General features: G+C 47.7%; 1 protein-coding gene across 1 annotated transcript; it reads left to right on the top strand.

Moving 5' to 3' along the window:
- The first annotated feature begins 6,656 nt into the window (after nucleotides 1–6,656).
- On the top strand, nucleotides 6,657–10,338 carry LOC148223053 (uncharacterized). Its single transcript, XM_088168618.1, has 2 exons — nucleotides 6,657–7,083; nucleotides 8,789–10,338. Exons 1-2 carry the CDS (start codon nucleotides 6,880–6,882, stop codon nucleotides 9,305–9,307), a joined length of 723 nt encoding a protein of 240 aa, XP_088024744.1. The 5' UTR covers nucleotides 6,657–6,879; the 3' UTR covers nucleotides 9,308–10,338.
- Nucleotides 10,339–10,758: the final 420 nt, after the last annotated feature.

Here is a 10,758-nt window from a genome sequence, read left to right as displayed (position 1 = left end):
ACCCTGTTCCATAATTATTTTTTTCCCCTAACACTGGGCTGTACTACACAGTTCTGGTGCACCTCTGCTCTAAAAACAAAGAAAAGGGTTTGCTTGGGGTTTTTTTGTTTTGTTTTATTTTTTGCCAACGAGACCAGAAGCTGAGGTTTCAGTTTGCTGCCGCTGCAGCTGTGCTGATGTGGATGGAGCTGTGGCAGAGTTACCTCTGGCTGTGCCTTGCAGGGAATCCTTTCTGGGAGCCTGGAGATGCCACAGGTTGGCACTGCCCTGGCTCCTTCGGCTCAGGAGGATTTGCAAACACGTGTTCCAGCAAGGCTGCAACCCCATCTTTTATTTCTACAGATAACAGCACTAATTTAAATGTGATTTAATCATGTGACAGCTTTTGCATCTGCTGCAGGTTCATTGAATTAACACCATTTAATAGATCTGCTTTTTGGGGTCCTGTCTGAGATGCCTGTTTGAGCTGATAGAAGCCAGAGATACAACTTCCACCATTGCATTAATGCTGGGATTTCCAGAGGCTTAAACAGCTCCTAAAACTGCAGCTGGAGCCGGGGGTAACATTCTGCTGAACGTTCTCCTTGCCCTGCTGCAGGATGGAGCTCTGGGGTCCTCAGCACAGGGTGGAGGAGGCTGGAGATGCTCAGGGGCTGGATCCCCTCTGCTGTGAGGAAAGGCTCTGGGGACTGGGGGTGTTTGTCCAGAAGATACTCCAGGAGAGCTGGAGAGGGACTGGGGACAAGGGATGGAGGGACAGGACACAGGGAATGGCTTCCCACAGACACAGGGCGGGGTGAGATGGGATATTGGGAAGGAATTCTTCCCTGTGAGGATGTGAAGCTCTGCTCCTGGTGAGCCCCGTGCCAGGCGGACACGGCAGAGCTGGGACCTCAAATCCCCACGGCAGCCCCGGGACCCCCAAATCCCCATCACAGCTCCAGGACCCCCAAATCCCCATCATAGCTCCAGGATCCCCAAACTCCTATCACAGCCCCGGGACCCCAAATTCCCATGGCAGCTCCGGGACCCCCATCGTGGTCCCGGGATCCCCAAATCCCCATCACGACCCCAGGATCCCCAAATCCCCATTGTGGCCCCAGGACCCCAAATCTCCACTGCAGCCTCATCACCCTCAAATCCCCATCACAGCCCAGGACCCCAAATCCCCATAGTGGCTCCAAGACCCCCAAATCCCCATGGCAGCCCCGGGACCCCAAATCCCCACCATGGCCCGACACCCCCAAATCCCCATGGCAGCCCCAGAACCCCCAAAATCCACATCACAGCCCCGGCACCCCCGGCCCCTGCCGGGCCCCGAAGCACCGGCAGAGGGCGCGCTGGGGCCGCGGCGGATTTTGGGGGCGGTATTTGGGGTTTAGGGGTCCCTGTGTGTTATTTGGGGTTTAGAGGATCTCAGTGTTTTATTTGGGGTTTAGGGGTCCCTGTGTGTTATTTGGGGTTTAGAGGATCTCAGTGTTTTATTTGGGGTTTAGAGGATCTCAGTGTTTTATTTGGGGTTTAGGGGTCCCTGTGTGGTATTTGGGGCCCAGGGCATCTCAGTGTTTTATTTGGAATTTAGGGACACTTCCACTATCCCAGGTTGCCCCAAGCCCCGTCCAGCCTGGCCTTGGACTCTTCCAGAGATCCAGGAGCAGCCACAGCTTCTCTGGGCACCCTGTGCCAGAGCCTCATAACTCTCAGAGAAAGCAAACAAAACCCGTTCCTTCCTCCCTCAGGAGGAAAGAGTTGTGGTGGCACAGATATGACATATTTTGTGACCACCAAGGCAGCAGTCCCAGTGAAAATTACCTGGACTTTCTAATCGTGCTCATCACCCCGATTCTCTGCCTGTGACATTTTTGGTAGCACTGAGAAGAGCTGATATCATGGATGTGCTTTCCATGGCCTTGCAAACAGTGTCCTGATTAGTGGAGATGTCCCATTAGTGGAGGAATGTACTCCTGATCCTGCTGGGGTACCAGAAGGAGCACGGGAAGCTCCCTGGCTGACTCTGTGCTCCAGTGGGGCTCACCTGCACAGTTTGCAGCTCAGCACAGCCCAGGTACTGAGCACTGACAAAATGAATGTATCTGGTGGAGTGAACCAGATCATTTCTGTACCTGACAAGCAGTCACCTTGTTTATGACATTTAATTTGACTTTTGCTGTATTTTTCCTGCACCCTGGATGCTTTCTCGTGGATTTGCTGATGCCTCCCTGTGTTTTTGAAGCTGCCATGGGATGAAGGTGGGTAGATGAGGCACTTTGGGCTTCTGGAATAACCACACTGACTTAACGTGTCCAAGACGTGGCCGTGTCAGCACTGTGATTGTGCTCCCCTTTAGTTTCCAGGACTGAGAGGGAGAAGGCTGCTTCTGTACTTTATAGAGCACTTTTCTTGGAGATGTGCAATGCTGTTGAAGTGCCACAAAACTGCCCCAGGGCTCAGGATTAATTCCTGACATGGAGCAGCTGCAAGCAGAGACCAAGACACCACCACTGCTCTCTGTCCCTGTGTTTTCAGCCTCCCCGCAGGAAGCTCAGAAACCTGGGCTCAAAAACAGGAAAAGAGACAAAGAAACAAAAGCCCCAGAGCCCTGTTCTGGGGGATGCAGCAGCAAATTTCACAGCTGCTTGGTTCTGTGACAAGAAGGGTCACACCTGCCAGGGAAGTTTGCATGGAAGGACAGCTGAGTGTAAATCAGGGTGTAAATCAGGGTGTAAATCAGAGTATTCATCACAAACCCACAGCATTGCTCCCAAGTCATCTTCCCATGTACTGAGAAATGAGGGTCTCGTCCTCCTATAACTCTGCCCCTTCCCTCCCACAAGGGTAGCAGTTACATTCTTTTATTCTTTTCCTATCTCTTCTTTAGCACCCAATATTCTTCTATTTAGCATTCCAATATTCTTCTTCCTGCACTTCAGGCATTTAACCCCTTTTCTGTGCTCCAATCTACAAACGATATAAAAAAGAAGCAGTGAGAGATGTAACTGTGGCCAGACCTCAGGGAGTGTTTACTTCACATTTCAAGCTGGTGATTATGACTAAAATCTCGCTATCTGGGCCACGAGCCTCTGCTGAAAATCCCATAGTAAACACGCCACGTGAGGCAAGTGTTTGACATCTGCAAACGGGTGCCATCTGTTTCTCCTTTTAAGAGTATTAACTGTCTAAGAAAGGAAAAGAGATGCATGAAACTTGGTCTGAGGTCAAGAGAGTGTGAGTGAGATCAGGGGTTTCTGATTGCAAAGTAAAATGGGGGATAGATTCACCCCTTTCACACACACAGAGCTCTTCTTGGCGAGTGGAGGGGAGATAATTGCAAGTGACATGAAGTCACGCCTCCAGATTTGGGGGAACTTGGGATGCACAGGCAGCCATACAGCCCAGACTTCTTTTTAGGGCCTTTTCTAAATGAGGAACTGAGTAACAACAGGAGACAAAATTTTGACTCAGCTCTTTGCAATTCTACTTCTGCTCCCACCCCCCGCCGCTGGCACAGGCACCAGGGTCCTGTTCAGTGCCAGGAGCAGCTCATTGCTTCTCTTTTCATGACACGCTCTACTCCCGTGGTCAGCAGCGATGGGGTTGGTGTGTTCACTCTCATCTTTCCCACTGCTGGGCTGTTTCAGACCCCTGGGCTGCCAGAGGAACTCCAGCTCTGCTTGGCTCCCCTGCAATCCCCCCTGGCTCTGCCTCATCAGGGATTTGGGACTGACTCTTCTGTCTCTGTTCTTAGGTGTTACCAGCCAGCATTTTTCCCAGTTTCACAAAAACTCCTCACTCAGTTTAAAAGTTTTACATCACAACTGGTCCAGGATGTCTGGCTGGAGGGAAGCCTGCTCTGTAGGCACTGAGGCAGCTCAGGGAGGATTTGCTGAGCTCTGGGTGCTGTAGCAGGAGTGTCACTGTGTCCTGGCAGGCTCTGGACTGTTTCCAGCACAGGACAGTGTGCTGGAGCAGTGACATCCCTTGAACAGCACCGAGGAAGAGATTTGCTGTGCAATTCACTTTGTTCTTGCTGTGAATGTTTGCTCTCGTTTGCTTATGCACTCAGTCTTACAGGAGAGCATTTTCTGGATTTTGATGCGGGCTGTGCACATCATGAGTGCCTCATCTGACACGAGGGGTGTGACTGTCCCGTAAAATATCCAAAAATTCTTTTAAAAAGAATCTAAATGCTGGTAGATAAGGTGGGTAACTAGCGGAGCCTACACATTACTGAAAATCATGTTTCCTTTCACTGGAGGATCACAGGGTAATGCAAAGTTGTGTGTTAAACAGGATGGAGAGTTTTGCTGAAGGGAGAGCTGCCTTGGCCCCACTGTACTCAGAAATTATGTGGCACAAGAAGGAGCACGAAAAAGAACAGAACTCCATGAACTCCAGTTTCAGACTGCGGGAATAGAATCAGAACCTCCCATTAGAGCAGGAACATGGGACTGGATTTTCCCAGCTCCACGGAGTCACCCACTGTGTGCAGCACTCGCACATTCATTAGGCACAATGCGCAATTACAAGAGAAAAGCTGCTGGTGTCTCACTCGAACCAGGGAAAGCTTTCAGGGGCCAGCAGGGTTTTGATAATGAGAGGTTTTAGGTTTGAATGGAATGAGGGAACTCTTCGGTGTGGCCAGCAGCAGCTATTTCACACAGCTCTCATTTGTCTGAGCAGGGTGATAATGTGGGCAGCACCACGAGAACCTTGTTCTGTGAAACAAAGGAACTCTGTGCCCCAGTGAAATCACCTGCGCTCCTGCTGCCGCTGTTTTCTCTCCCCCTTGGCAGGGTAAGGGTTCTGCAGTGCAGATTGATCTGTCCCTACAGCCTCAAGGCATTTAGAGCTGGAGGCAGTGACCTGGTCTGAAGACTCTCAGACAAAACCCACCTCTTCTTTGTCCCCAGGGACTCGCTGATCCAGGTGAGCCTGGAACATATCCCCAAAACAACTGTGGCTCAGGGAGTATCTGAAAAAATTTGGAAGGATGAGTAGTAAAAAATTATTTTTTTCCTGCCAAATGGGACAAGGAAAGCCTTTTAGGGGAAAATTCCTTGCTAGGAAATCTTTTTGATGCTTTTAAAAATTTTTCTCAGGTACTCCTAGCAAGGCCACATATGAAGGTCTTGTTATGTATACAACAGCACTGCAAACAATCAGGGCTGCAGCAGGGATGACTCACAGTTCCATTACTTTGTGAGCATCGAGACATCTCCACATGCAGTTTGTTACTGTCAGCCTCATATTTGAATTTGTGAGCTGTGGACACAGACCCTGACCTGTGAGGGCTGGTGGGGGTGCAGCTGCAATGGCCACTCACACAGCTTTGTTCTCTGCCTGAGAATTTACTCTCGAATGAAAAATGGCAGAGCAGATAAAAAAAGGAGTGTTGCACTTTTGCAGCTGGGCAGTGAAGGGCTGGGTGGAAGTGTTTCCATGGACTCCTGTCCCTCTCCTGCCCTGCTGGTCCAGCAGCCAGGGGGGTGTTGGTGTTGAGGGTCCTGCCCTGAGCCTGCCCTGCTGCCATCCACCAGAGACACTAAAGCACCAACCTGGATCCAGCTGATGGTCTCATGGATCACATCAAAGCTCTTAGATCACACTCAGGGCTCTGAATACGTGCATGCAAGTGTTTATGGACACCCTGGGTTGGTCAGGATCTCTGGCTCATCCAGGGCACCCACAAATATTTGCATGAATGTATTCAGAGCGGGATATTTGCATGAATGTATTCAGAGTGGGCAAATTTTATGAATACCTCGAATGAGTGAGAAGCCTTGGAGGATGAGAGGATTGCAAATCCCCTCTGTATTCCCTCCACAAGCACCAGTGAGCACAGTAATTACTCCGCAGTGTGTGATGGAGAGAGGCAATTCACCCCTCAGTGCCAAAGCTCTGCGTGCACACTGGCCCCAGTGGGGCAGTGAATGGAGGTGCTGCTCTCCCAGTGGCAGGAGCTGTCCCCTGTCACTGGGGACAAAAAGGAGCCCTGTGCTGCCAGAGCTGATGATGTGCCAACTACATGCATTTATGTTTCCAGCAGATGACAGCACCAAAGCATCTCCAAACCCAAACTGTGGAGCTGCTGCCCTGGCTGCCCTGGCTCTGCCATGTGTGGGCTGTGAGTGTTCAGGGCAGCCGTGGATTCTTGCTGGGAACATTTGCTCAGCTTTGGCTGAAAGGAATCCTGCTGTCTCCACGGTCTCTTGCCAAACTTGCCCTGGTGCTGGGCTGTTTGGAGGCAGGGCATCCCTCTCCTGTGACAAACAGAGGCAGTTTGGATCTCCTCGAGTCTCCAGGGTTGGAACTCCTCTCCAACCACGCTGAGGAAGCCAAGAGGAATAGGATTTCTTGGGAGGAATTTCTTATTGCAGCTTCCTACACTGTCTTTCCTAAACTGTTTGTTCATTGTGTTGACTTAATTCACCTTTTGCCTTCCTGAATGTTTTGGTGTCAGGGATCCCTGGTCAGTCACAAGGGCAGTGATCTGCCTGCCCCAAATAGGCTGAGTGACGACTCCTGCGTGTGGCTGCTGATCTTCTGTAATTGCTGCCGCGTCAGCAGCCACACCAGGCTGTCTGAATGACGGGCGAGACTCTGTAATCCCTGCAAATTCCCCTCTCACCTGAGCCCTTTGCGTTCTTGCTTCAGATTTGCCAACCTTCTGTGAAGAGCTTCCAGAGGATAAAAGCAGCATTAATGGTTGGAGGGTCTCAGAGCTCAGCCCCTGCCTGTGGTCCTGCTGGGAGCTGCTTGTGCTGCTCAGGTTGTGCCTGGGACCCGATTATGCATTAGAGCAGAGCTGGGAGAGAGAGTTATTCTGGAATATTATTCTGGGATACACACTGCTTCCAAACTCCTCTGGACCCTGCTGGAATGGAAGCACCTGCCTCGACCCTGTGCCTGACAACTTGCTACATAAAGCACTGCAAACCTCTGGGCATCACTGCAAATCCACCCGGGCTGGGGCAACCCCTTCTCTCCAGGAGCTGCAGCTGCTCTCGAAGGATTGTGAAACAAGAGTGGTCAAACAGTGCCCTGCCCATCATCCCAGAGTATCCAGGCTTCCAGGATGTCAAGGTTTGCATGCCAAAACTCTCTTTGCAATATATGGTGACTGGTACCTATTCTTCTGCAGGATGAATAGTTCCCTTATGTTCTGGAAAGCTGATGTTTGATATGATAATAAAGTCTGAGCTGTGGTTGGGTGCAGAAAAACTTCACTTGAAAGGCTTTTATTCTGCTACGTTTTAAAAGTTGATTATTATTTCTAGGATGATTTTGTTTTTTAAACCATTTTTAAAGGTTTGAGTTGGGAAGACTGCTTTGGTCAGGTTTAAGTGTTCAATTACCTAACTTATTCCAAAAGCACAACCACTCTAGGCAGGGACATCAGATTTGCTGGGTCCCCTCCAGAATGAAGTGTGATGGAATAGAGGGAGATCAAAAAATTGATTGCTTTTCAGTTTACATGGCATGTCCAACCCACTATTCCTCATTTGAGCTCAATGTTGCTCATTCATTACGAGCAGGCAGCGTGCCAGGGGCTGATGATGGAGTGCCCTACTGAGACATTGCTGGGCTCTCAAACCAGATTTGTGGCTGGACCCTTACTGAGGATCTAGACTTAATTAGAGATTGTCAAAAACTGCATGAGTGATGGCTTTTTCTTTTATACCAAAGGCATTGTCAGGCGTAATAAATGATTGCAAAATGTTCCACGACCCCGCTGTGGCTGTCATCTACATACAGTATAGTCTTTCTTTTTATTGATTAGAAACAGTAATATAATGTAAACCAGTTCTTCTCTCAAGCCAAACTGCTAAGGTTTTTTCAGAGAAAAAGCCATGGTCTGTCCCAACTTTCTGTACAGAAACCAGCTGTTGCTCTTGGTAGCTTGAGACAGGCCAGGGTCTCCTTGAGCACCCGTGGGAAAGGTGGAAATGGCAGAGCAGGGACTTTGAAAACCCAGAGGACACTAAGCAGTGGAAAGGCAACCTTTCACATGGTGAGTTTCTGCCAAAATGTTATCTCCCAGTCAATAAAGGACTCACCACATGGATGTTCTCCTGAAATCAACCTGAAGTGTATCAATGGGGACTGGACTAGGTCTTTCTCTACTATTTAAATAATTTGAGTATTAATTTGGCTGGTTAGAAAGGAGAAAGGCATCCTGCAATGGAAAAGGAGGAGAAAATGATGATGATGTCATCAATGATGATTATGATGATGATAATAATAAAACTCAACTTCGTAGTTTTAAGATGTAGAAATATATTGAATGTGAAAATTGCAATTCTTGTAAAAATACACTGATTTCAGCAGTTACCTGGGATTAAAGAAAGGGAGGGGGGGAATGAATCTCTTAGAAGTAAGATCAAGTTTTGCCTTGGGAAACAGCAGCAACAAGCAAATGGGATTTGGAAAGGATAAAGCTGATGTTCTATTAATACAGACGAGTGAGAAATTGTTTCAAAAAGTTAGATTTTCACAACACAAAACAACAACACAAAATTGTAGCAGTATGTCACAGTCAGCTGGAAATAAAAGTGCTCAGCATTAATGTCAGCCCACTGGACTCCTCTTCCAGAGAGGGATTGGTACCAAACTGCTTGGTCTTCAGTCAATTTGGATTAAGAATCTCAAACACTGTCTAACAGCTGTTTATTGAATAGAACCTTATACCTCAGATCCTATTTCTATTTAAGCCAACGTATTTTAATTCAGATTTCCTTCTTCCTTCTGCCCCCAACCCTGCCTCTCCCTTCCCCTCTATTTAAAACAGTTATCAAGAAGTTATTTGGGAAACCCTGCCTTCAAGCAAATTTTCCAGGATCTGGAAAGAGGGAAGAACTCCTCACCACAACTCAGTAATTTCCCAAGGAGAGGATCCTTACCCCATTGCCTGGGACACTCCTCAGGAGGATGCTTGAAAGGCCACCAGACCTGCAGCCCTGGCTTCCAGGACAAACCTCTGCAGGAGTATTTCAACGAGAGGTTGAAGGAGCTGGGGAGCCACGAGAGGTCCAGCAGGAGAACAAAGGGGTTTGCAGAGAAGAGCCAGAGCCCATTCCTGGCTCTCAGAGGGCCCTGGCACAGGAGCAGCTGCAGCTCTGTGCTCCTGGTGGCACATGGCAAGGAGGGAGAGCAGCCCTGCAGCCCAGCACAGCAGCACAGCAAGAGGAGGATCCAGTGCCAGGCTCAAAAGGACATCCAGAACGTCCTAAAGCTCTACACTGGTGACTTGGACCTTCTGACAATGCACATCACTGCTCCTCTAGAAGTATTTGTGCAAAAGAAGTGATGCTGGAGCTGGTTAGAGATTTTCATGCAGTCCTAGAACTCAGGAAGAGTTGTTCCTGTTCAGCACCATTCTGATTTTAGCTCATTTATATCAGTCCCCTCTGGTGCAGAAAGGTCCTTGTTTTGGGATTGCTCTTGATTGATGTTGCATATATTTGTCTTTAATTATTTCCTGGAAAGAATCAGCATGATTGAGCCATAGGTGCAGCTTATAGCAGTGTTCTGAATACATGCATGTATTACTAGAATACTTAAGTTACCTTCAAAAAAGGTGATTAGTGTCAGAGGAGCAGCTTGTTTCCTGCTGTGCAATTTATGTTAATTAATCTGAAGAAAGACTGTTGTATTCTGCCTTGTTATTTTCCTTGTTTTAAGCCTCTTGCTTTCATCATGTCACTGTGGCCCAACTAATTTATGTTCTTACTGTGACTTGTTTCTGACCCAGATGCAAATAGTTTATGAGAAATGACTGATTTTCACTCATTGCCACATGTAATCACCAGGTGGATCACTGCAAGCATCTGATGCATGAAGAAGCAAACACAGACATAAGATCTACTTTTAAATATGATCAGCCATTATGGTTTCATTTGCAGACTCAAAACTTCTTGATTCAAAAACCACCACAAGGGCAAAGAGGAAAAAATGCTAGATTTAAGTTAGAATGATGGAATTAAGCATGAAAGAAGGCTCCATCCCTCTTTCCTACTGTAAATACAAGAACCACATAGTGAATTCCTAATGTAATCTGAACTTCAAATTGTTTATTGCATTTTAATGTTTATCCTGGTCATGTAAGTATAAAATGTCAGCTGCAGCTGAATCTTTTTACTATGGGAAATGTCAATGTTTAATTCCACAGTGAATATCAGACCCAAAACGAGGCAATGATTTTAAGCTTCCAGAAAGATCTATTACTGCCTGTGGTATCATCAGCAATAAATTCCTCATTACAGTTGTGGTTTGAATTCATGTTTCGCTCTCTGCTTTCAGACTTATTTTAATGTGAGTTAATAAATAAACCATGCCCCTGGCTACAACAAATCCCTTCCAGTGCTGGCTCCTCCCCATCACTTTTCCCTCCTTGTTCCTCCCATTTCTTCAGCCCTGGTGAAACCTGCCCCAAGGTGTGTCTTGTCCCTTCTGCAGGTCACATTTCCCTGCTTCACAACACCTATTTGCAGAAATATTTATTCTGCATTGCCTCCTCAGCTCTTGGGCTTCATATTTATGTTTTTCAGACTGTGAAGATAAGAGGAAAGGGGAGGGCAGATTAAGGAACTTCTCACATCCCTCTGACACTTTTCTCAGGAAACAACCAAGAGTTTCTCCCCCCCAAAAAAGGGAAGGGAAACGTATAAGACTCATTCCACATCCTTTTTCCCATCCCAGGATCAAGATAATCTAAAGAAACTGAGGTGGGATACTGACAGCTCTCAGTCCTTTGTGTGT

Source organism: Sturnus vulgaris, chromosome 8, assembly GCF_052056855.1.
Source record: "Sturnus vulgaris isolate bStuVul1 chromosome 8, bStuVul1.hap1, whole genome shotgun sequence".
NCBI lineage: Eukaryota > Metazoa > Chordata > Aves > Passeriformes > Sturnidae > Sturnus > Sturnus vulgaris.
Note: the sequence above shows the minus strand (reverse complement) of the source record. Positions and strands in the feature narration are given on the sequence as shown.

Bases quoted from the DNA above. Each gene is read 5' to 3' on its own strand.
- LOC148223053 (XM_088168618.1), top strand. From the start codon at position 6,880: ATGGAAGCACCTGCCTCGACCCTGTGCCTGACAACTTGCTACATAAAG. The intron at 7,084-8,788 runs GTTTGCATGCCA...TATTTAAAACAG, and splicing joins CAGGCTTCCAGGATGTCAAG to TTATCAAGAAGTTATTTGGG.